Source organism: Myotis myotis, unplaced genomic scaffold (genome assembly GCF_014108235.1).
Source record: "Myotis myotis isolate mMyoMyo1 unplaced genomic scaffold, mMyoMyo1.p scaffold_m19_p_3, whole genome shotgun sequence".
NCBI lineage: Eukaryota > Metazoa > Chordata > Mammalia > Chiroptera > Vespertilionidae > Myotis > Myotis myotis.
The window spans coordinates 96,161,437-96,188,536 of record NW_023416335.1 but is presented as its reverse complement, the minus strand read 5'-3'; the positions used below and the strand labels follow the sequence as shown (position 1 = coordinate 96,188,536).

Here is a 27,100-nt window from a genome sequence, read left to right as displayed (position 1 = left end):
CCATTTTTGTTGGCAGTTAACTGCCATCTTAGTTGGCATTTAATTTGCATATAGCCCTGATTAGCCAATGAAAAGGGTAGCGCCGTATGCCAATTACCATTTTTCTCTTTTATTAGTGTAGATTTTGCACTGGTTTTTGTGCATATGTGTGGATCTTTCAAATCTTAGCTTTAGATTTCATTTAAGAGGAAATTTTGTCATTTTTGTCTCTGTTCTTAGGGGAAATGATTATTTTATACCTGACTTTAGTGAGAATTTAGGCAAACATATTAGTCAAGTCCTTAATATTCACTATGTTGATAAAAATTGGTATATGCCCAAAGCTGGTCAGGTAAGTACATTCATATTGTATAAGGCAAAGTAACCTGAAACTCCATTTAGAAGCAGCTATGTGTTTACATGACACATATTCCTGCCATTTCCTACTATGCACATACACTTAACATTTAAAGACTAACATCTAAGATTTTATGACAATAACTAGAGGCCTGGTGCATGAATTCATGCATGGGTGGGGTCTGGCTGGCCGGCCTGCCCTGATTGATTGGGGCCTATTGGACCAGGCCGGCTGGGGGAAGGGATGCAGGAGGTTGGCTGGCTGGCCCCAGCCCTGATCAGGGTGGGGGAGCAATCAGGGGTGGGTCTGGCCAGGGGGAGGAGCCAAGGGTATTGACCGGCCAGCCCTGCCCCGCCCCCTGGTTGAACTCCCAGTCGAACTCCTGGTCGAGGGGACAGTTTTGCATATTAGCCTTTTATTATATAGGATTATTATGGTCTAAATAATTCTTTAAAATTAGAAGTTACTAACTCTATAAATTGAACTATTCAGAGATTTAAAAACTTTTGTGTTTTAAACTTTTAAAATATTTGTATACTTTATATAACTTTTATAAAACTATTTGATTATATTTGGGATGCATTTATGAGAAGCCTCAATTGATATTAATATCAGTGTGTCGTGTGGTTAGATCACAGCATGACACAAATCACTGACATATTTCAGTGTCTTATGAAAAAGAGGGTGCCAATATGCCAGTTAAATTCTCACCTCTTCAGCTGGGAGCTTAATCTCTTTCTACCACAAATCAGGTAAAGCTATTTCAACTACCTGAACTCATTTTAATTTGTTTTCTATAAGGGATATATAATGATACTGCTTATTAATTAATTACAAAATAAAAATATCAGTATTTAGAGAGTTAACCTCTAAATTCAGCAGACTTTGGCCTTAAAATATATGGAGAAAAATGAAACAATAGCTGAAAACTTAATACAGACTTATTTCTTGGATATGGTTCTTACTATTTGGGATGATTGATGTGTGTTTAGAAAATCATTCAAAGAAGTAGTGCCAGTGAGACAGATAGAAAGCATCCAGAAAACTGGCACATTAAAAAATTCCCAGTAAGTATTTGCTCCTAATACATATCTATATATATAAAAAGCCAGTGACAGGAACGCCGTAATGACTGGAATGACCGGTCACTATGATGCCTACTGTGCAGCGAACTGGCCTGATCTGGGGGTAGGGCTGGCCGGCCAAACTCCTGCAGCGCCTACCCCCAGCCAGCCTTGCCCCTGATGGGCCCCCACTATCCTGATCAGCCCACAGCCCCTCCCCCTGGCTGGCCCCACCCCTGATTGCCACCCCATATCCCAATAAGGGGTGAGGTCAGCCAGCCAACCTCCTGCAGCCCCTCCCCCTCACCCAGCCCCACCCCAGTTCGGCCCCCTCACCCCAATCAGGGGCAAAGCTGGCCAGCCAACTACCTGTGGCCCCTCCCTCCGGTTGGCCCCACCCTGATGGGCCCCCACCACCCATTCTAACTACAGCCCCTCCCCCCAGCCAGCTCCTCCCCCAATTGGCACCCCCACTCCAATCAGGTGCAGGGCCAGCTGGCCAACCACCCATGGCCCCTCCCCCAGGCCACTGGCCTCCGATAAGCCCCCCCACCCCATTGAGGGGCGGGGCTAGCTGGCCCACTGCACACAGCCCCTCCCCAGATCCAACCCCATCCCCGATCAACCCCCAACACACCGATTGGCCCATGGACCCACCCCCCAGGCAGCTCTGTCCCCGATCAGCCCCACACCATTCAGGGGTGGGGCTGGCCCACCACCCACAGCCCCTCGCCACAGTCAGCCCCATCCCCAATCAGCTCCATTACCCAATTGGGTGCAGGGCCTGGCCAGCCAAATTCCTGCCATCTCCTCCTCCCAATAGACCCAGCCCCGATCCACCCCAATTGGGGCCGGGCCGACTGGACCCCACCTGTGCGCGAATTTGTGCACTGGGTCTCTAGTTTAAAAATAAAGTGTGTGCACACACACACAATATACACTATCAAGTTTTTATATATAGTCAGGTAATCCTATCTAATAAAAGAGAAACATGGTAATTAGCCATAACTTCGACACCCTTCCCATTGGCTAATCAGCATATCCTTATGCAAATTAACTGCCAACCAAGATGGCGGCCGGCAGCCAGGCTACTGACGCAAACAGGAGGCTTGCTTGCTCCAGTGACAGAGGAAGCCAACTTCCCCGCCTGCCGCTGCTGGGCTCTGAGCTGCTCTCTAAGAAACATTGTTACAAATATAGAAGCTAAACAAAACCCCAGAAACCTGCTTTCAGTCAGCCGGGATCTCAGAGCTGGAATCGCAACAAAGTTTCAAATATAGAAAGTAAACAAAGCCCAGAAACCTGCTTTCAGCAGCAGAGGTCTGCGCTAAAGCCGGTTCTCAGCTCCAGTGACAGCCATAGAAGGTAAATAAATCCCAGAATAAAAAAAAAAAAAGGAAAAAAGGAGAGGTTGGGAGGAGCTTCAGTCTCTAGCCAGCCTGAAAACGGCCCTCAGCTCCTTACCCAGACTGGCCAGGCACCCCAGTGGGGACCCCACCCTGATCCAGGACACCCTTCAGGGCAAACCAGCCAGCCCCACCCATGCACTAGGCTTCTATCCTATATAGTAAAAGGGTAATATGCCTCCCAGCACCGGGATCAGCGGAGCAGCGAGGCCTCCTGGCCCCTGGAGCAGCATGACAGGGGGCAGCGCCCAAACCCCCTGATTGCCCTGCGGCTCTGTGTGTGACAGGGGGCGGGGCCACAACCTCCCTATCCACCCTGCTCTGTTCGTGACAGGGGAAGGTGTCCCAACCCCCTGATCGGCCCTGCTCTGTGTATGACAGGGTGCGGCACCCCAACCCCCCCATGGGCCCTGCTCTGTGTGTGATGGGGTGGAGCCGCAACCTCCCCATCGACCCTGCCTTCAGTGTGACAGGGGGCAGCGCCCCAAACCCCCAATCGGCCCTACCCTGAGCGTGACTGAGGGTGGCATCACAACCTCCTGATCGTCCCTGCTCTGTGCATGATGGGGGGAGCTCCCCAACCCCCTGATTGGCCCTGCTCTGTGCATGACAGGGGGGAGCTCCCCAACCCCCTGATCGGCCCTGCTCTGTGTGTGACAGGGTACGGAGCCCCAACCCTCCTGATAGGCCCTGCTCTGTGCGTGACAGGGGGCAGCGCCCCAACCCCCTGATTGGCCCTGCTCTGTGCGTGACAGGGGGTGGCGCCCCAACCTCCCCATCGACCCTGCCTTGAGTGTGACAGGGGTCAGCGCCCCAACCCCCCAATCGGCCCTACCCTGAGCATGACTGAGGGTGGCATCGCAACCTCCTGATCCACCCTGCTCTGTTCATGACAGGGGGCGGTGCCCCAATTCCCCAATTGGCCCTGCTCTTTGCCCAACCAGGGGCTGCACCTAGGGATTGGGCCTGCCCTCTGCCACCCGGGAGCGGGCCTAAGCCAGCAGGTCGTTATCTCCCGAGGGGTCCCAGACTGTGAGAGGGCACAAGTGGGGCTGAGGGACAGGCCCCCCCCCCACCCCGCCAGTGCACAAACGTTTGTGCACCGGGCCTCTAGTCTATATATATAAAAGCCTAAGTGACTATTTGACCATTCGCCCATTCAGCTGGCAGCTATGACACACACTGACCACCAAGAGGCAGATACTCAACACAGAGGCATGGAAATATGGAACAGCCTGATGAATCTTAGAGGGAAGGGGACAGGGGGGAGGGCGGGTAGAGATTAACCAAAGATCTTATATGCGTACTAGAGGCCCAGTGCACGGATTCGTACATCGGTGGGGTCCCTCAGCCTGGCCTGCAGGGATATGGCCAAAACCAGCTCTCCAATATCCCCCAAGGAGTCCCAGATTACAAGAGGGTGCAGGCCAGGCTGAGGGACCTCACCAGTGCATGAATCTGTGCACTGGGCCTCTAGTAAAATTTTATTTGAGTTGTGCTCATCTTTTCTTGGGATTGATTTAAGCAAACACTTGACCTAACTGATCCAGGGATTACAGTTGCTGAGAAGTTAAATTCACAACGCCTTGAGTTGGGAGTCAGAAACTTTGGTGATGTATATCTTGCCCTGTCAGTCCCACAAGGAGTGAAAGACTGGAAGAGGATCCTTGGAGTTATTTTACACTGTCAGATTCTGTGCTTCTTCTGAGTCCTGAGTGGTACATTATCTCCTGGTTATCATGAAAACTTCTGGAGTAATTGGAGTACCCAAAGCTATAAAAGAAGTGGGTTAGTTCAGCTATGCCTGGAAGTATATATAGAAGGGGTTTGATTTCTTAAAGACATGCCTAATTTTAACATTTAAAAACTGAAAGCTTTAAAGCAATATAGGATAGAAGAGCACCTGTATAAAACCAAGAAAGCTGACTTTCTAGTGGTGGTGGAACTTGTCCCAAGTAGTTGCTCTTCCCCCGGCAAGAAATCATTGGCATGGCAGAGAGTGAATAAGCAAGGGACCTTCTAATACTGGCAGTTTGGCTGACCTGTGGAGGCTAGAGCTTCTGCTGAGAAGCCAACTTCAAGTCAATTATCATGCACTCTTATTCTCCATCTTTCCAAGAGATGCCAAAGAAACTGAGTTAGAGACAGACCATTTCCAGAATCTCACATTCTTATCCCAAGAAAGGTTATTTAACACTTCATTGTCTTGGTGGGTCAACATGGAGGCACTCTAGTCAATGCTTGCAAATTATGACCCTCTTTCTAATCATCTGAATCCACTCTGTTCCCCTATATTGCATTTTAGTTGCTTAACTGACTCCACCTGGGGGATCTCTTGGACTTTAGTGGTCAACCGTGGCCACAACTTCAAAAACTGGGGATGTTCATGTGCTTGTGTGTACATGCAGTCTCCCTGAAAAATACCGCAAGTGCCTGGTGGGAACAATCTGTACCAAATGAAAGAGGAGAATATAGAGCTACTCTGCCTCATGGAAAACTTGAATCAAAAGAGTCTGGTCAGAAACTATTTAGCTGATAGAGCATATATTTTCTGCTTTCTTTTTCTTTGAGATTGAGAGGTATACTTTTTATAATTTTTAAATATTAGTAGGAATATGAGCATGAAGAAATATATATATAAACTGAAGAATGTTCTGGTTCAGTTGCAACTGAACATTTGACTTTCTGTGGTGAGAGAGAGAGAGAGAGAGAGAGAGAGAGAGAGAGAGAGAGAGAGAGAGAGAGATTGAGATTGTGAATGTGCTTGTACACACTCACACATGCATATGAAAGATGAATGTGAAAGGTTGTTTACACTTTTCAAATTCATATAGGCCATGCACTATGGGCAGGGCATCAGAATTCCAGGCAGAAATTATTCCTAAGAATAATTGTGTTCATTCCTGTGACACATTAATGGGTATTCAGTAATAGTTTCAAGTTGAAATCAAGGTCCATAGTTCCTTATGTGTGCTTCATCTACAGAATGAATGGTTAGAAGCTGTGTTAAATTAGCTTATGCCCTATTATGCCGCTGTCACAAATTGTCTTCCAAGTTATAGTGACATTAAACAACAAAAAATTATTTCTTGATCACATCACATCTCAGCAGCTCGACTGCTGTGATTTTTTCCCCTGTGCCATCATTTGGGGCCCAGGCTGAAGGAGTAGCCTCTATATGAGACATGCTAACCTTGTGGTAAAGCAAAAAGAGCAGGAGAGCTGGCAGAGCTAGGTGATGGCACTTGCAGAGTTTTGCTTGAAACCAGCATATATTATTTCTGCTCACATTTCATTGGCCAAAGTTGGGCACCTGGCCAAGCAGATCAATGGGATTGGAGGTATATGCTTCCCAGTTGGAGGAAAACTGCAAATTACATGGCAACTGGAAAGAACAGGGAATCATTGGGAATATATAAGGAATAAAATATGTTTGTGTGTATATATGTTTTTATTATAAATTTAATAATTAAATACATTAATAAATTAAAGGTTGTATATGTTTTATATGTTAAATACTATAACATATATAAAGCACTTTTAATATGTGTAAAATTTTTACATAAATAATAAATTTTATATAAATTACATTTTTAGTATGGTTGGGAAAGTCACTTTTTAAATAGATAAGCAGTCTTTATCATCTTTATGTAAGGATTTTCCCAACCACACTGTATATCAGCTGACAGCAAGATATTTTGCTACACATCAAGGAAAAAGTTGCCTTAAGTTATGGAAAGCTGAAATAGGTGTTTAATTTTTCCCTGAATATTCAGTGGTTAATAATCTTAAATTTATTCTAAATAACCTGTATTTTACTCCTATTAGTAACTTAAATGCCATACAAGGAAAATGTCATACACATTAGAAAAAAATTATATTTGGTATACATTTAAGAATTATTCAGACCTTTTACATTGTAATAAACCTATTATGTATATAAAGAGTGCAAAGAAATGTAGCCTGACGCCATGACATGGGATCTAAATCAAAGTTTGTTGCTACTACAAAACTTGATGTTTCATCCTGCACCTGTGATTAAGGTTATAAAACCCTCCAGGGAGAAGGATTGTGGTGGTATGTGGGTCTATATGATATTTGTTATTCAGATCCATATATAGACAGGGTGGATACTCTGGCATTGACTAACAAAACTGGCCTTGTGTACTGCCAAATAGATACACCTTCTTTTGATACATAGGGAATTCACTTGAGAAATTCCATTTAAAAACAAAGGAGTCATTCATCTTGCTAATGAAGTTAACTCAGCAATAGAAATCATCCTAAGCCAGCTACTGTGAGCCTGTTGAAATGTTAATACCTGTGATATACTTTAATAGTGATAATTGCATCCATTGCAGACAAGTTGTGGTGGTTAAGTCACCATAATCTTTCAGAAACAGGGTGCCCACCGTGTTATCCAGTTTAAATGAAACAACAAAACACTGTTCTCAAACCTGCTTTTCTAAGTCACATGGGGATCCACAATGTCTTTTCTTCTTGAGTATTTTTAATGAGCATTTAAGAAAGAAGATCTACTTAAATTGCAGCCAAATTGTCCATTGAATTGCAGGAGATTTGTATGGACAACATAAACATATGCCTGTATGTAATAATTTTATAAACTATCCACAGTAAACCAGGTTCCTTCTAGCCAGCTAGTTTTCTGATGGTAATAAAATTTAGTGTGACCCAAATTTAAATTTTTCATTATTTAGAAAGAATAATATTTCTTTGGGTTAGCTACGGGAATTTACTATGCCGAGATTAATGTAAACCAGAATGTACTTAAAATGCTTAGCTGGGTGAACACACTGTTCCTGAGCACTCTAGAAACACCAGATTGAAAATTCAATGAGACTGTAACATGAGAGGAGACCTGTAAACCTGGGACGCAAATTTTCTGAGCTCAATATAATTCCTTACTTGACTGAGCCCTCTGGAGCCTTGTCCACCTGACTGTATCCAAACTCACTACATGATATTTCTTTTATATATATATTTTTTATTTTTTACTGACTTCATAGAGGAAGGGAGAGAGAGAGAGAGAGAAACATCAATGATGAGAGAGAATCATTGATCGACTGCCTAGGGGGGTGGAGATCCCACAACCTGGCACACGTGCCTTGACTAGGAGTCAAACCATGACCTCCTGGTTCACAGGTCAACACTCAACCACTGAACCACACCCACCAGGCCAATATTTCTTTAAAGACACAGCTTGTAAATCTCTTTTCATTCATATTGACTTCCAGCCTTCTCCATGCTCAGTCTTCATTGGTGCAGTCCTACTGAACTGTTTTGTCTTGCTTTGATGGTATAACCTCCCAGCAGTGAAATATAATTGGCTGTTTCAAAAATGAATTTAAAAAATAACCATCAATGTGAAAAAATTCATAGCCCAAAGATGTTACTGTATTACCATTTTGACAAATAATACGTTGAATTATGTGTTAGTAATGGGACAAGAGTTGACTTTTTTTCTTTAATTTTACCTTTCTGTATTTTTTTTTTGTGTGTGTTTTCACCTCTGAGCATGTATAATTAAGAAACATGATAATACTTTTTAAGACCACATTGCAGGCTGTGGTTAATTTCTGCAGTGACTTTATCATCATGCCCATTGCTGTGCACTTTGTTGGGCAGCCAGTGAGACAGCCCCACTCCACTGTGTCTGGACAGAGATCACATCATGCTCTAAGCATGTACAACTGAGGCAAAGCAAGTAACTTTCCTTCAAGTAGAATTACAAATACCTGGCAGAATATGCCTAGCACAAAACCATTTTCTGGATTTATTGAGTGAAGAAGTGTTTTTTTGTTTGTTTGTTTTGGGGGGGTGTTGTACAGATCAAGCACCAATTGAAAAAGCTTGATGTCCACATTTTCCACTAGTTGATTTCAGCCCCCAAACAACTGTTGACTTAAGATACCAAAGTTCTTTGGTCTTCTTAGACTAAGGGGAATGTGGTACTCTTAAGAAGCACATCATCCCTGTGTGGGTGGTGGTGATCAAGGAATGTGGTTGGGACAAAGAGGGGTGCCAGCCCCGCCTAAACCACATAGAAGAGGTTCTTAAGGTAGAGAGTTCTGTTATCTGAAGAAGTGGGGAAATATGTTGGACAAGCAAAAATAGATACCTTCCAGAGTAAAAAGGAAATGATTTTTATCCTACATAATAAAGAGGTAATATGCAAATTGACCATCACACTGTCACAAGATGGCGGCACCCACAGCAGGGCTGGGGCCGGCTGCTCCGCACGCCTGCTGCCATAGTCCCCTCAGCCCTGCTGGGGGTCTCGGGTCCTACTGTAATCCCCACTGACTGACAACTCACCCAGGCTCCTCCAACGAGCTGCCCATCCCACTCTTCCTCCCCCGAAGTTGAAGCCTGACTGTGGTGTCCAACAAATTGGAAGTTATAACTCATGTCATTGAGAGTATCCTCCATTCCTCAGCCGGGGCCGGCTGCTCTGCATGCCTGCTACCGGAGTCTCCTCAGCCCCACCAGGGGCTTCGGGTCCTCCTGTACCCCCCGCTGCCTGAGGCTCAGGCAAGCCACGGATGGAGGCGGCCGCTGCCCAGGGCCAGCCCAAGGTGTAGGCAAGCCTCAGATGGTGGCTGACCAGCCACCCGGGGCCAGCCCAAGGCTCAGGTAACCAGGGCTGGCCAAGGCTTGCACTGCCAGCAGTGGCAGCAGCAGAGATATGATGGAGGCATCGCCTTCCCCTGATTGCTGGGTTGCCTCCTGCCCCTGAAGGTTCCTGGACTGTGAGAGGGGGCAGGCCAGGCTGAGGGACCTCCCCCTCCAGTGCATGAATTTCCATGCACCAGGCCTCTAGTATATAATAATTACAAAAATTTTATTGAAATTTGATCATGATACTAAGCCAGGTAGATTGCATTTTCTCCCGTAACGTACTGCAATAATCTTCATAGAGGTCTGTCCTAGGACATTCTCTGGTTCCACCCCATATTTAGGTTTTCATGGGGGAACTTGCTGTAGGTTGATGTTTTTCCTTATAGCCCTGGAGCTATAGGGTCAAGTATGGGTGGCAAGTGCAGAAAAAAATGAAACTGTAAAAATGTGATTGTAATGACCCTTAAAGCTATTATATAATACTAGAGGCCCAGTGCACGAATTCGTGCACAGGTGGGGTTTCTCGGCCCTTCGGGGCCATTTGGCCAGTCCCGATTGGGGCCGATGAGGGCTGGCCGGCCAGTGAGGGACTGTGGGAGGGCTCTAGGGTGTGTCTGGCCCTCTCGCCCAGTCCTGATCAGCCGGACCCCAGCAGCAAGCTAACCTACTGGTCAGAGCATCTGCTCCCTGGTGGTTAGTGAGTGTCATAGCAACTGGTCGAGTGGTTGACCAAACAGTCAACCAATCAGTCAGACACTTAGCATATTATGCTTTTACTAGAGTCCCGGTGCATGAAATTTGTGCACTGGGGGGTGGGGGTCCCTCAGCCCAGCCTGCACCCTCTCCAATCTGGAACCCCTCGGGGGATGTCTGATTGCCAGTTTAGGCCCGATCCCAGAGATTGGGCCTAAATCGGCAGTCGGACATCCCTCTCACAATCCAGGACTGCTGGCTCTCAACTGCTGGCCTGCCTGCCTGCCTGATTGCCCCTGTTTCTGCCTGCCAGCCTGATCACCCACTAACCACTCCCCTGCTGGCCTGATTGATGCCTAACTGCTCCCCTGCCAGCTTGATCGCCCCCACTGCCCTCCCCTGCTGACCTGTTCACCCCCAACTGCCCTCCCCTGCTGGCCTGATTGCTCACAACTGCCCTCCCCTGCCGGCCATCTTGTGGTGGCCATCTTGTGACGACATGAGCATGGCCATCTTGTGACCACATGGGGGTGGCCATCTTGTGCGAGGGCATGATGGTCAATTTGCATATTACCTCTTTATAGGATTATATAGGATTATACTGGCTAGGAAGAGTACAGTAAAAAAGATTTTCATACACCCCTCAAATGTCATTGAACTCTTATTAGGTAGATATTTGTGAAATAATGACACTGGCAATAATGGTTTATTTTTTATTCTATAATCATTTTGACCACTGCAAGGGTAATATGCCTTGGGGAAAACATTAGCATTTGGCTAATAGGTTTTAATAGATGCAGAATCAATAAAAGTGAAGGCTTTTTTTTTTCTTCCTGTCAATTCAATAGACAAAGTCAAATTTGTAGTGGTTAATTATGCCAGGTTATTTTGTTTGTTTGCTTTGTCTCCAGGTAGTAAAGAAGAGTTCATTTTGCCCTTAAATTGATAGATCAAGGTGGCCTATAGCTGGAGTGGGGAGGAGGAGGGGTTGATGCGTTTGAGAGACATTTCAGAAATAGAATAGTGAGTTGGATGTGGGAAATGACGGTAAGGAGCCAAAGCCATGGCTGAGATGTGGCTTCTTTTCATTTATTATTCACAAATTACAATTTTTGTTGTCATCTGACTGAGATTGAAAAGCAAAATTTCTACGCATTAAAAATAGCATGTTTGGGGTTTGATTCAGTTGGGTTCTGGTTGAGATTTGATTATTTACCTTTATGTATGGGTAGGATTTCAGTTTATTATCTATGTTGCTCTTATAAAAAAATAAAATAAAGAGATTTAGAGAGACTTTAAATGAAATTTTCCAGGCTAGCCTGAGCCTTATTCCACTACCTAACCCAAGTCTTCAGTTCTGAAAGTTTTTCCTGTAGGGACCTCTGCTGCCCACCATTCCCCCAGTTCATTGTACTTCTTTCTCCAATGTCTGAGCCACACCCAACCCCTTTCCTAGGCTGGCAGAGTCTACATTTTTTTATAAGTTCACTTCCCATTCTTCTTTGAGCTTTTTATGTTATAGAGCCCCTTACTTCCAGTTCTACTCCATTTATTCTTTGTGGTCTGTTTCTCTGGGACTTTCCTGCTTAACACTGCATTTCCATAGTAGTAAAAGTTATAATAAAATAGAAAAGGGAAGCCCTAGCTGGTTTGGCTCAGTAGGTAGAGCATTGGCCTGCTGGACTGAAGGGTCCCAGGTTCGATTCCAGTTAAGGGAACATGCCTGGGTTGCAGGCTCAATCCCCAGTAGGGGACGTGCAGGAGGCAGCCAGTCAATGATTCTCTCTCATCATTGATGTTTCTATCTCCCTTCCTCTTTGAAATCAATAAAAAAATATTTTTAAAAATAGAAAAAGGCATACTATTCATGTAGTTCAAGTAGAAAATACAGATATCTGTGCTTCTCTAAGACCTACTGCCTCATAATTAAGTGGAACATCTAGAAATTAGATATTTCTTTATTATTATACTATGTTGAACTATAATGCAAATTTTAAGCTTAAAAATTTTGAAGGCAAATTTTTTAAGTAGTAATTGACCTTATTTTCTACATATTATAGTCAGAACATGCATTTCCTACCACCCCATGAAATACTTGTGTGATATTCCAAGTGAAAGCCTTCATAGAAGGACTCTCAAATGAGTACTAAATAGAACTTTGAGCCATAAGGTAGTTGCCTTTTGTATCTTCTGAAGGGAAACCCCAATTTAGCCAATACAGAATAGTTCAGCTGAAGGTCTTGAACTGCATTTGTGGATCTCAGAGACACTCCTCCTGATAGAGATGTTTCCCAAAGTCTTTATTTCCAGTTTGGTGCCCTGGGCATTTCTGAATGATGTGTATGTACATAGCAGGGACAAGTACTTTTAGGTGTATGCTAGTAGCAATTATGTCAAGGAAAACACTCCAAATTTAGGAACTGTCAATCTCTAGAATAACAGTGGATTAGGGGATGCCAAAAGAAGCAGGCATTCTGGGACAAGAGTCACCAACAGGCTCTTTTCCCCTGAATTTAATGGCAGATCTCAGTCTGTGTCCAACCAGATCAGTTGGAGGATTATTGGTTTTTGCTCTTCCTTTAGGGGCTTATACAAAATCTGGCCATTGGTTTGTTTCCCTAAAACATACCAGATAGCTGTCACATTAAACATTATGCGTCACAGCACTGAGCTTTCAGGGTAGATATATAGGCTCACAGCCACAGATATTCGTATAGATCGTTTTTGTGCAGTAGTCCCCCAAACTCCCTGTACACTTGGGCTTTCACTGTGGGGGGGAAACGAACATCAGAGTAAATGCAAATGCAAGGCCTGATCAGGTTCCTTCCCAACAGCAAAGTAAGGGGCCTGTAATAATATACTGTTTAATTTCCTTTGGAGAAACTGGACTATTGACAGATGAACCTCTTTTCCCTTGCACTCATATTTCTTTAACAGAGTTGTGGTTGGGAAATGATCCAGGATTCATAAGGTCAAGTAGTGACCTGGTTCACATACCGTAGACTCCTCTCATCTATCTCCACAGCATCTCCAAGCAGGTGGTCTCCAAGCTGTTGGTATGTCCACACCAAAAGAGGTCACCCAGAGGACACATGAACTTCTTGAGTTTGGCCCTCTGTGGTTCTAATAGGCCTGTGAAACTCAAGTCTCAATTCCGGATAGGCAGCACTATGCAGTCTGAAGTCATTATAATGTACTTGGTAAATGGACATCATGTTATAAGGTACAGGGAATTAAAGCTGTTGGAAGATCAAAGAAATAATAATACATTGGATTTTTGTAATACCTTTCTTCATGAGAAAATACACTTTCCTAGACTACCCAATTGTATTCTTTCTTTCATTATCCCAAGAGTAAAAGAATAAAGGAATGTTCATAAATATTCTTAGCCTTATCTTTGAAAGTTAAAAAAATTATTTTAAAAAAGTATCATAAGAACTATTTTCTCCTCCCTACTCCCCTGGTTTCCTGCTGCATAAGTGAAGACGTTTTTCTCTGTCTGAAACTCAGCCTTTGGATTCTGTAATCATTTTTACAAAAGATTTTTGTTATTATCGAAATACTTATGGATCGACATTGAAGATAATCTTAATAGACAAATAACAAGTACCTTGGTGATACCTGCTCATTTTACACTCATTTCTGGGAAGGCCCACTTCAACACACCTGAGAACAATGTTGCTTTGTAATAACTTACACACAGTGCTCACCAGTTTCTCCTTGATTAAGAAAGTAGAGTGCTATTGTGACCTTTTGACGCACTCTCCCCTTCTTGTATTTTTCAGAAATTGAGGCAAAGGAAGCATGTGACTGGCTCCGTGCTGCTGGGTTCCCACAATACGCTCAGTTATATGAGGGTAAGTTGGCCTTCCCTTCACCCTTTATAAAGAGAATAAATGCAAAATAAACTGCATTTATGCTGTGCTATGTTTTGACTTCTAAGTCTTTTCTTACCCTTTTTTTTTCTTTCCTGTCTCTTTCCCTCGGCTTTGCGATGGCAAGGGCTTATACTGATGCCAATTTGGGAATAAGTATTGTTTCCCAAGACTATTTTTCTTTCTGTTCTACACTTTCTGCTCATCTCTTTACCATCATTCCCGACTCTACCTTTTCCTTCAGTGTTCTGCCAGGGCAGCTCTTCTTCACTTCCTTTTTTGTTCTTTTTCTGTTTTTCTTCTTCATTACTCTTAGTTTTCTTGAAAGTACAATAAATTAGTTGTTGAAAATTTTTCTAGAAATAACAAAACTAATTGTCTTGAGGCTTATCTTCAGTTCTGCTTACTTTATATGAACATTTTTAAGGTATATGTGATTTTGGGGGGTTTTAAGTAAAGTACTTTTATTGCTAGTGTAATACTTCCTTTCATTTATGTTTTAATAGTTAATAAACTTATTCACCTATATTTTACTTATCCCTTAATTATAAACAAGGCTTCAAATTACTTGTGTAGTTCTTAGGATCCCAACAGTAAGCAGATGGCACACTCAAGATAATCTGTGGAGGATTTACTTACCATTCATTACAACAGTCCATTGCAGGCTATAGGAAACAATATCAGCTTCTCTTCCTGATGGCATAAAATTTATGTGAAACAGACTGACGAATCTCAGAATGAAGTTGGGGACAGGAAGAGATTAACCAAATAACTTATATGTATATATGCATAACCCTTGGGCCCAGACAATGGTATAGTGAAGGCCTGGGAGAGGGTCCCATGGGGGTAAAAAGGGGACATCTGAAATACTTTCAATAATGAAGATAAATTTAAAAAATTTATGTAGGTTAGAAAGAATCAACAAAATTAACCTGTACTCATGGTGAATCTCATTCACTCATGCAGAAGCTCTGTTTTATAATTTAAAATAACGAAACAAAACAAAGATTACTTATTCTACTTCTCTTGTTTAAATTCTGTGAAGATAAAGGAGAGCATATCTATGAGTGTGCTTTGAAGTCTAGAAGCTCTGATAATTTTTTTTTATAGAATTATAGCCTTTTAGGCAAGGAAGGGTCTTATCATTTTGGCCTTATCAACCTTCACTCCCACGCACCACTCCCAATTCACTGATTATGAACGACAGGCCCAAAAAGTTGTGACTGTTCCAAGGTTTAAAGGTAGAAGAGTCAGAATTAAAATCACAGTCTCTTGAGCTTTAATATTTTCTGCTATAGCATATATTCTCTTTGTAATCTCAAAATACTATGTGACTTAAATGTGAAGTGTATAAATGGCTAAAAAGTAAAGATGTATAAAATGTATCTGTCAGATTGTGTTTTAGCCATATCTATATCTATCTATCTATCTATCTATCTATCTATCTATCTATCTATCATCTGTATATATATACATATAGATATATATCTACAATAATAAAAGAGAAACATGGTAATTGGCGTACGACCGCTACCCTTTTCATTGGCTAATCAGAGAAATATGCAAATTAACTGTCAGCCAAGATGGCGGCCGGCAGCCAGGCAGCTTGAAACTAACATGAGGCAGTGACGGAGGAAACCAACGTTCCCCACCTGCAGCTGCAGGCCTCTGAGCGGGCAGTTTAAGAAACTCTGTAACAAATACCACCGGACTTCAGCCAGCAGATTCGCAACATTGTAAGCAAAGGCCAGAAACCTACTTTCAGCCCAGGCCTAAGAGCTGGAGCCAAGCCTCAAAGCTAAAGCTGGCCCAGAATAAAAAAAGAAAAAAGAAAAAAAGGAGCAGTTGGGAGCTTCAGTCACCCCCAGCCTGAAAACAGCCCTCAGCCCCTCACCCAGACTGGCCAGGCACCCCAGTGGGGACCCCCACCTTGAAGGGTGTGTGACCAGCTGCAAACAGCCATCATCCCCTCACCCAGACTGGCCAGGAACCCCAGTGGGGACCCCCACCCTGAAGGGTGTATGATCAGCTGCAAACAGCCATCATCCCCTTACCCAGGTTGGCCAGGCACCCCAGTGGGGACCCCCACCCTGAAGGGTGTGTGACCAGCTGCAAACAGCCATCACCCCCTCACCCAGGCTGGCCAGGAACCCCAGTGGGGACCCCCACCCTGATCCAGGACACCCTTCAGGGCAAACCAGCCGGCCCCACCCTTGCACCAGGCCTCTACCCTATGTAGTAAAAGGGTAATAGGCCTCCCGGCACCGGGATAAGCATGACAGGGGGCAGCGCCCAAACCCCCTGATCGCCCTGCGGCTCTGTGTGTGACAGGGGGTGGGGCCACGGCCTCCCTATCCACCCTGCTCTGTTCGTGACAGGGGAAGGCGTCCCAACCCCCTGATCAGCCCTGCTCTGTGCCTGATAGGGGGGAGCTCCCTAACCCCCTCCCCCACGGGCCCTGCTCTGTGTGTGACGGGGTAGAGCCATAACCTCCCCATTGGCCCTGCCCCGAGTGTGACAGTGGCAGCGCCCCAACCCCCTGATCGGCCCTGCTCTGTGGGTGATAGAGGGCGATGCCCCAACCCCCTGATGGGCCCTGCTCTGTGTGTGACAGGGGGAGCGCCCCAACCCCCTGATTGGCCCTGCTCTGTGCGTGACAGGGTACAGAGCCCCAACCCCCCTGATTGGCGCTGCTCTGTGCGTGACCGAGGGTGGCGCCGCAACCTCCCCATCGACCCTACCTTGAGTGTGACGGGATGGTGCCCCAACTCCCCAATCGGCCCTACCCTGATCGTGACTGAGGGTGGCATCACAACCTCCCAATCTCCCTGCTCTGTGCATGACAGGGGGTGGTGCCCCAACTCCCCAATCGGCCCTGCTCTGAACCCAACCAGGGGCTGCACCTAGGGATTGGGCCTGCCCTCTGCCACCCTGGAGCAGGCCTAAGCCAGCAAGTCGTTATCCCCTGAGGGGTCCCAGACTGCGAGAGGGCACAGGCCGGGCTGAGGGCCCCCCCCTCCCCGCTGAGTGCACAAATTTTTGTGCACCGGGCCTCTAGTATATATATAAAAGCTAGTATGCTAAGTGTCTGACCATCTGACCAATCGCTATGATGTGCACTGACCACTAGGGGCGCAGATGCTCAATGCAGGAGCTTTCGTGATGCACATTACAGAGAAATGGCACCACGGACCTGGTACCCACAAAGCAACACTCAGCTTCCCCCAAGTGGGACATAGGCCCTGGAGCAACAGCCCACCAAATATCAACTAATGCTGCTGAGACCCCATGGCACAAAATGTGGCCCACAACCCAACACAGCCCAGAAACGGTGGCTGTGGGCGCCAGGTAATGATGTCACGTAGTAATGCCTGGCTTCCTCTCCTTAGCGACTAGCCTCCTTGGAGTTTCTTCAGCCCAGGAACACGACTTGCTTTATAGCCAGGTGGAAACATTTTACACTTTAACCAAATGTCTGTGAAGCATTTCCCCCTGCCTCATCTCATTTGATCCTCACAGAAGTCCTGGAGTAGGTAGATAGGAGACTTGGTGGAATCCTATTTTCTTTTCAATAGGAAAACAGAGATTTAGAAAGCTTAGAAACTTGACCCTACTGAAAAGAAGTAAGGAATGGTGGACCTTGAAAATGACTTCAGTTTTTCTCACTGCTCAGAAAATAGTCAAACACTGCTGCAGTTAAATATTTTACCCTTTGTTCTCCCTGCGTGATTTACAATATTAATCTTCTTTGTGTTGATATTTACTGCTGTGTTGCTGACAATTACCTGAAAGAGATGTTGGGGTGCTTCACTGGGTTGGAAAAAGTTTAGCTAAATCAGAAAGCAGGTCTAATTAAGCAAGTTTATATATATAAAGCTCTCACTGGCGCCAATCGCACACATGTGTTTTGATCTGTCATTATCAATCGTGAATTTGGTTGACACTTCTATTATAGGGAAAGGGTGAATAGTGATATTAAAATATTTTTTGTAATTAATTTCCTTTCAGTGTGCACGAATTCGTGCACTGGGCCACTAGTTCACTGAATGAATGTAATAAAGATAATAGCAAACACTAGGTAGAACACTCAATGTGCCAGGTACTATTCAAAGCACTTTATATAACTACTAGAAGCCCGGTGCACAAATTCGTGCACAGGTTGGGTCCCTTGGCCTGGCCGGCAATCGACCATCTCGCCCAGTCCCGATTGGGGCCAATTGGGGCTGGCCAGCTCGGGGAGGGACCACGGGATGTTGGCTGGCCAGGAGGAGGGACCGCAGGAGGTTGGCTGGCTGTGGGAGGTTGGCTGTGTGAGTGCACTGACCACCAGGGGGTAGCTCCTGCATTGAGTGTCTGCCCCCTGGTGGTCAGTGCGCATCATAATGACTGGTCTTTTGGTCAACCAGTTGTTTGGTTGATGGGTAGTAACAGTTGCTTAGGCTTTTATATATATAGACTCATTTAATATTCACCACAAACCTCATGCCCATTTTACAGATGAAGGAACAGGCCCAGAAGTGGTTAAGTACCTTGAACCCAGTTCTACAAGTAGAGAATAGCAGATCCAGGACTGAAAGCCAGAGCACACACTGCACACACACCCTCCCTCGCAGAACAAGACTGCCTTCATTCTGGCACCACCTAGAATTCACTCATTACTTTTTTTCACCAGAAGAGGAATTGTTTCTGTTTCCAAATTGTATTAATATTTACATACCCCTAGCCATATATTATGATTGGCAAGAAGCAGTACAAAATATGAAATGAGGAAGAGAAAGAATGGCAGGATAATGATAATGAACTGATATTGTCTGTGACATTTGCCTAAGGCCTCTATTACAATGATCTCCAGATTTTTACTCTGAATGAGGTACCTAAAATTAACACAGTGTCTTAAATATTGCCTTTGACCTCCAACACTGGCATAAATAGACTGTGGAGAAAAGTGATGATGGTGGAATTCCTTTTCTCTTTGGATAAAATTAGTTGTTTGAATATTTTGCTTATGCGCTAAAGTGATTCAAGATTTTGCTACAAAAGAAAAATTTGAGGCCATTGAGTTTCAGGTGTTTTGGGAAATGTCCTTTCTGAAGGAAAAAACAACATAAACCAACCATTCATGAACTGGTCAGGATATAAGTGAGAGCCTTAGGTGAATGAGGAAAGTGTAAAAGCTCTTCTCCTTATAGGCAAATGTTTTGATAATGATGAGCTATAAAAATGCAGACATTTAGTATTCAGTTCTATCCAAAGTCAAGTACTTGGTTTTTCTCATATTTCATTATCTCTTTTTTGTATCCTTAAAAGCTTTATTGTGATGAAAATAAAACTGCTTTCTATCTTAAACAGTACCAGCATACTCTCCATCAATGGAGAGTAACTGCTGTTACGATCATTCCTATGTATAAAAACATGGTGGCCTGAAGATGTGTGTCTATTCAGATAAAAAAGGGAACATAAATACTTTTGTTTCCCTCTTTATCTCTTTCAGATTCACAGTTTCCCATTGACATTTTGGCTGTTAAGAATGATCATGAGTTTCTTGAAAAGGACCTTGTAGAACCTCTTTACAGGTAAATCATGTGAAATACCTTTGTTTCTTTCAATTGTTTCCAATAGGCATCACTATATTGAGGAGTGAGTTCAGTAGTTCAGTAACTTCATTGAGTGCCAGGCATGGGTCCAGGTTCTAAGTGTACACTATGGTGAGCATGATCAAGCCTGGTTTCATGGAGCTTAAATCTTAGTAGGAGGCTTCAGAAAATAGACTAGAAAAGGAAAGAGAGAGTGAGAGAAAAAGAGAGGGAGACAGAGAGGTTATCTCAGAGAATGGGCAATGCTATGAAAAAAGTAAAACAAGATGAGGCTAGAGACAGTGGTTGGGGTCGTGGGTGGGTTAGTGGGAGGAAGCAGCATGTGTGGTCAAGGAAGGCCCTGAAAATCTCCAGGAGTATGTCAAATTTGCCTGTATTTTTTGCAAGTCAAGTGATTATATCAGAAAACTGGAATATGTAAGCTCAAGTAATTATACTGGCAACCTGGAATATTTAAGCCTATGTGATAGATGCTATAAAAAGACCAAGATGTATATATAAGTAATTCCCTCCCCTCAAAGAATTTATAATCTGTCTGGAGAAATCTAGTTGAAGATATAAAGCATGAACACATGAAAAAATAAGTAATTAAAATTTAGATAATAGTAAAATGCCAATGTAATCAATATCTCTGAATAATTAAGAGCTACATAATAATTTGTATGTGTCTGGGAATTTGAAATTTCCTATGGAAAAGTCCTGGAGAGGCCAGGGCTGGAAATAAATATTAGTTACAGGAGACAAGTCATTTTTCCAAGGGCACACAGCTAGTAATGGGATGAACTGACCTTAATATGTTATAGTCCTTGTAAGTTATAATCCATTGGTCTTTCTAGTACATTCTGCATTTGACATAGAAAAGATGGTAGTTTCATAGGAAAATAATGATGAGCAAAACTTTTGTGACAATAAGAGAAACAAATGTATGTTAGGATGATGTGTAAATAACGTTAGGTTTGTTGAATCTTCAGATATGTATAGTTTTGTGTTGACAAGCTGGTCACTCTATGGTTCCTATTGAAAATAGATTTATATTAAGAAATGATCTCTGAATGTTCAAAGCAAACACTACTGTGGGTTTGCTTAAGGGAGTAGAAGGGCAAAGAACTCTTCAAATGAAAGGAACAGACTATTTGGATTAGAAAACAAACAAGCACAGAATGCCACTTGTAAGCATTTATGAGAGGAATAGATGGTTTGGTTATGATTGTTTAAAGGTAATGATTTGGAAAAGCCACATTTTCTCTTCAGGATGTCTGAGACACACTCCAAGCAGGAGCAGCTCCCTCCTCAAAAGCATTCATCGGATTCAGAACTATACAAACAGCACCTCATCCTGAGTTTCCCCTCTTAGTTTTAATCAGAAGTATTTTTACTAGTTGACTTTTTAAAGTAAATCATTTTTACATTTTAATTGTATTATGTTATTTTTCCCCATTGAATTTTTTAAATTTATGTTTTCTTTACAGTGAGGTGACATAGCTAGTAAAATTAACTATTTTCAATGCAATGTAGTTTTTTGAGTTTTTACAAATGCCTGAAGCTATCTAACCACTTCCACAACCTAGATATAGAACAACTCCTTCCCCCCAAAAAAATTCCCTGGATCTCTCTTATCATCAAACTCTACCCCTGCTCCCAACCCCTGCCAACCACTGATCTTTTTTTTGCACCTATGGTTTTGCCTTTCCCAGAATGCCATATAAATGAAATTAAGACTTTTGAGTCTAGCTTCTTTTACTTAGTACAATGTAGTTAAGATTAATCCATGTTGTTGTGTGTATCCATCCATATAATTTCTGGGTAAGTATTCCATTGTATTCCACTGCAGTTTGTCTATCCATTCACCAATTGAAAGACAGTTGAGTTGTAGCCAGTTTAAGTGGGTTTATGAGGTTATAAAGTCACTATAAGCATACATATTGAAGTTTTTGTGTGAGCATAAGTTCTTTTGGGTAAAATTCTAGGAATGGGATTGAGGGGGTTCATATGATAAGTGTATTTTAAAGAATACACTTTATAAGAAATCACCAACTTTTCCAAAGTGACCATACCATTTTGTATTTTCACCAACAATAAATGAGAGTTTCAGTTTCTCCACACTTGTCAGCACTTGGTATCGTCATGGTTTTCATTTGTGTGTGTGTGTGTGTGGCCATTCTAATTGGCATCTGGGGTTATTTCATTGTGATTTTAATTTTCATTTCACTAATGAGTGATGATGTTAAACATCCTTTCATGATTTTATTTGCCATTTACTTATCTTCTTTGATAAAGTGTCTGTTCAACTCTTCTGTTCATCTTTACAATTTGGATATTTGTTTTCTTACATCAAGTTTTGAGGGTTCTTTATATGTTCTAGATGTAAGTTACGTGTCAGATATGTAGTTTGTAAATATTTCCTGCTAGTCTGTAGCTTGCCTTTTCAATCTCTTAACAGTCTTTCACAGAAGAGAAGTTTTTAATTTTGCTCAAGTCCAATTTATTGTGTTTTTTTCATATTTTTAATGTAATATATAAGAAAACTTTGTCACACATAAGGTCACAATTATTTTCTCCTTTGTTTTCTTCTAGAAATTTCAGTTTTATGTTTTATATTTAAGTCAATGGTCTATTTCATCTAAGTCAATGGTTAATTTCCTTATAAGGTACAAAGTGTAGGTCAAGATTCATTTTTGGCATATAAATATCCCATTAATTGAGCACCTTTTTGAAAAGATTATACTTTCTTTATTGAATTGTCCGTATTATAAATCAGTTGACCATATATCTCTGAGTCTATTTCTGGACTCCCTTTTCTGTTCCATTTATCTATGTTCTATCCTTTCATCAATATAACACTTGATTGCTTAGCTTTTAGTATGTCTGAAAATCTAAGAGATGAATCCTCCAGAATTGTTTTTTTGGCAGGATTGTTTTAACTATTCTAGTTCCGCTGCCTTCCCATATAAATTTTGGAAACAGCTGTAAATATATGTTTTTTAAAATTCTACTGGAGTATTGATTTGGATTGTGTTGAACAGATAAATCAGTTTGGGGGGAATTGGTATCTATTTATTTAGGTCCCCTTTAATTTTTCTAATCCCGTTTTCATAGTTTTCAGCCTATGAATACTACATTTGAAAGTACTTAACTATTTTATGTTTTGTATTTAAGTAGTACTGTTTTTTATCATTTTAATTTTCAGTTGTTCATTACTAGTATATAAAAATGTTTGTACATTGTCTGTGTATCCTACAGTCCTAAGCTCACTCTAGTGATAGATTTTTCTTATTATTGTCTTAAGTTTTACATATGTCTCCTTTTTCCCCAAATGATGTGCCCCCCAACTGTTCCCACCCCAGGCAAGCCTTCACTGCCCCAGTGCCTGTGTCCATTGGTTATGCTAATATGTATGCATAAGTCCTTTGGTTGCTCTCCAACACCCACCTCCCCTGCCATTTGTCTCTGGATCTATTTTTGTTGATCAAATTATGTTGATCATTATAGCCCACATATGAGTGAGATCATGTGGTATTTATCTTTCTCCGACTGGCTTATTTCACTTAGCATAATGCTCTCCAATTCCATCCATGCTGTTGCAATTGGTAAAAGTTCCTTTTTTTTTTTATAGCGGCATAGTATTCCATTGGGTAGATATACCACAGTTTTTTAATCCACTCATCTACTGATGGGCAATTAGGTTGTTTCCAAATCTTAGTTATTGTAAATTGTGCTACTATGAACATAGGGGTGCATATATCCTTTCTGATTGGTGTTTCTGGTTTCTTATGATATAGTCCTAGAAGTGAGAATACTGGATCAAATGGTAGTTCCATTTTTAACTTTTTGAGGAAACTTCACACTGTCTTCCACAGTGGCTGCACCAGTCTGCATTCCCACTAGCAGTGCATGAGGGTTTGTTTTTCTCCACATCCTCGCCAGCACTTGTCGTTTGTTGATTTGTTGATGATAGCCATTCTGACAGGTTTAAGATGGTACCTCATTGTTGTTTTGATTTGCATCTCTCGGATGATTAGTGACTCTGAGCATGTTTTCATATGTCTCTTGACCTCCTGTGTGTCCTCTTTCGAAAAGTATCTACATAGGTCCTTTGCCCATTTTTTGATTGGATTGTTTATCTTCCTTTTGTTGAGTTGTATGAGTTCCCTGTAAATTTTGGAGATTAAACCCTTATCTGAAATAGCATTGGCAAATATGTTCTCCCATGCAGTGGGCTTTCTTGTTGTTTTGCTGCTGGTTTCTTTTGCTGTGCAGAAGCTTTTTATTTTGATGTAGTCCCATTTGTTTATTTTCTCCTTAGTCTCCATTGCCCTAGGAGCTGTGTCTATAAAGATATTGCTATAGCATATGTCTGCTTGCTATTTTGCTGCCTATGAAGTCTTGTAGGGTTTTTATGGTTTCCCATCTTACATTTAAGTCCTTTAGCCATTTTGAGTTTGTTTTTGAGTATGGTGTAAGTTGGTGATCTAGTTTGTTTGTTTGTTTGTTTATTTATTTATTTATTGCATGTATCTAACCAAATTTCCCAGCACCACTTATTGAAGAGACTGTCTTGACTCCATTGTATGCTCTTGCCTCCTTTGTCAAATATTAATTGAGCATAATGGCTTTGGTCAATTTCTGGGTTCCTCTGTTGTGTTCCATTGGTCTATATGTCTGTTCTTGTGCCAGTACCAGGCAGTTTTGAGAACCGTGGCTTGGTAATATAGCTTTATATCAGTGATAGATTTCTAAAATTTCACTTTTAAAGTATAAATGAAGGATTACATTTTAAACCAAGAATAAAAATTCTATTCCATATTTTTAAATCAGAATTGCAGGGGCCAGCTTTGTCTCTGATTGTGTAGATCTATTTATGATGTGATGTATGTGGCTAAGTGGGCCAACCTTTGAATCTCAAATATGTGAATGATAAATCCTTATCAAGTCCCTGCTGCATGTGATCTGAAGTGCTGTGACTAGGTTCTGGACTTTTTCATCAGTCTACCCTTTTTTTTTTAATGTATTTTTAAATATTTTTTATTGATTTTTTTTAGAGAGAGTAGGAGAGAGGGATAGAGAGTTAGAAACATCGATGAGAGAGAAACATTGATCAGCTGCCTCCTGCACACACCCCACTGGGGATATGCCTGCAACCAAGGTACATGCCCTTGACTGGAATCAACCTGGGACCATTCAGTCTACAGGCCGACGCTCTATCCACTGAGCAAAACCGGTCAGGGCCAAAGTCTACCCTTTTAATAAAAAGCTTTTCAGATTTGTTATAGAGAAGAGCCAGTACAATTAATGTGAAGTCATTTAGAGATACAAGGTTCTGATTAATAATGCTAGTGTCAGCTGGATAAATTAGGAAGCCTTCTCCTGTAGAACCTATGACCCATTTGTGATACAGCCCATAGCAGGATCCTTACAAACAAAAGGCATTACTGCATAAACACGTGGAAGTGCAGCAATGCCAGACACCACAGTGCTCTTGATAAGGGTCCAGCTTGTGTAAAACTGGTCAGAGTGGGAGGAGGTTGTTATAATTGGAATAATACTCATGACAGTTATGTCTCCAAAAATATTATGAAGGAAAACATTTGGCGGAAGGTGTGCAAGCTGAGATTCTTGGGCATAGAAGTGATGGGTAAAACAGAGGCCAAAGGAGTAGTCACAGTAGAATGGATCAAAGGAAGCAGGCAGAGTACAGACACAGAGAGGGAGGCCACTGGGCCAAAAGTTTCTTTCCCTTCATTATCAGTTCCACCAACACAGAGGGTATCTTCATCACCACCTATTCTTTCCCCATGAACTTCACCCAATGTTGCCTATATAGTACAGGAGCAGGCTTGGGGTACAGACTGGCACAAACAAGGTCAGGTCAAAGATAGGGAATCTCCTATATTTACATAAATTTGTATGAAAAGCATGTCTTTATATTTTAAAATGACCTCTTTATAACCTTTTCCAACCAGCTACTCAAAATGACTCTTGTCTTCCTAAACTTTAAGTAAGAATACACAAGAAACTGTAAAATAGGACAGTAGATTGAGGATAGAAGAAAATTTTATATTTTTAATGTTATTCATATATATTTATATTAGATATTTGTATTGCATTATTAAAAACATTGCCAGGTAAATAATAGATAACAATGGCTGACATTGAGTGAGTGTTTACTATGAGCTTAATAGTATACTAAGCTCTTTACATTGATCTCATTTAATTCTCACAAGAACCTATGAGTAACAGATGCTACTATTATTGTCATTGATGTTGTTCAGAAGTAAGGGTGACCAGACTCCTCCTAGTGTGATCGGGTAGGTAATGGTGACAGCCTTCCATGAGGCAGGGAACAGCTGTGGCTGGAAGGCAAGTGGAGTCTGGCCAGGGTCTGAGAAAGAGAAGGTATGGTGAGTTGAGGTGCCTGGGGAGCCAGTTGCAAGTAGAGATGTCCAGTGTGTAGCTGAGTGTGCAGGTCTGGAGCTGAACAGGGACCTCAGCTGAAGATAGAGATGTGAAATCATCCACATATGAAAGTGTAAAGGTCCTGAGAGAGAGTGAGATCACCTAGGAACAGCAAAGACAGCCAAGACAGTGAAAGATAAGAAGACCAAGACTGACCTATGGGGACCCACATCTAGTGGGCAGATAGGTAAGGGTGCCCACAGTGCTGAGGAATGAGTGCCCCAGGCCATCCAGTTACCTCTGGGCTGTTTTTGTTTTTCTTTCAGTTTTTTAACTTTTCTCAAAAATATCTAGTGGTGACACTTGTTTCAACTTGAACTTGTTCTCACTAGATTATCTGGATTAGATGCAATTGTTGTGAAGAGTTAAAAAGCTAAGGACACCTCATGTGATTTTTCCAATATGGACACATATGAATTGAAAATTGGTCTGAAATTGTACAATCTAAAGGAGCTCAAGACAACCTGGACATTTTTTTAAAATTCTTGATCACTTTATTGGTTTGCAGATTGAGTTTACACTCCTCCTTGAAATCTTGACCTTAAGAACATATAACATTTAAAATTATTTTCTGGAGGTGTAATTCACAGCATGGTTACTATAGTTAACAGTACTGTATTGTACATTTGAAAGTTGCTTAGAGAGAGCCTAAAAAATTCTATCTAATGAAAGAGTAATATGCAAATTAACCATCACTTCATGATGAAGATGGTGGCACCCACAGCCAATAAGGAGGGAATATGCAAATTGATGCGACAAAGATGGCAGTGTCGGCTGGAGCCATGGAGCCAGCCGGAGAGCGGGTGAGAAGGCTTGGCATCCTGGGTCACCCCAGCGAGAGTGGGCAGTGTGAGCAGCCGCCCACCGGAGTCCTCTAGTCCCGCCCTGGCCTCGGAGGACAGGCAAGGACAGGAGCGGGATGGGGATGTTACATCCAGTTTGAGTGCCGCAGCGGGGCACTGTGTGCAGATGGAGTGCCCAGCCCACGTAGGAGCGCAGGCGGTGGGCAATGGGAGCCCCTATTTGGGGAATGGACGTG

At 42.5% G+C, this 27,100-nt stretch overlaps 1 protein-coding gene across 3 annotated transcripts in view; it reads left to right on the top strand.

Annotated features, from left to right (window-relative positions):
- The window catches only part of STARD13 (StAR related lipid transfer domain containing 13), a 234,079-nt gene that overhangs the window by 124,746 nt on the left and 82,233 nt on the right, over positions 1–27,100 (top strand). For all 3 annotated transcript variants that reach the window (XM_036299160.1, XM_036299161.1, XM_036299159.1), the window contains exons 2-3: positions 13,925–13,996; positions 19,506–19,587. In XM_036299160.1, coding sequence (XP_036155053.1) covers positions 13,925–13,996; positions 19,506–19,587 — 154 coding nt within the window. The remainder of the gene's footprint in view (positions 1–13,924; positions 13,997–19,505; positions 19,588–27,100) is intronic.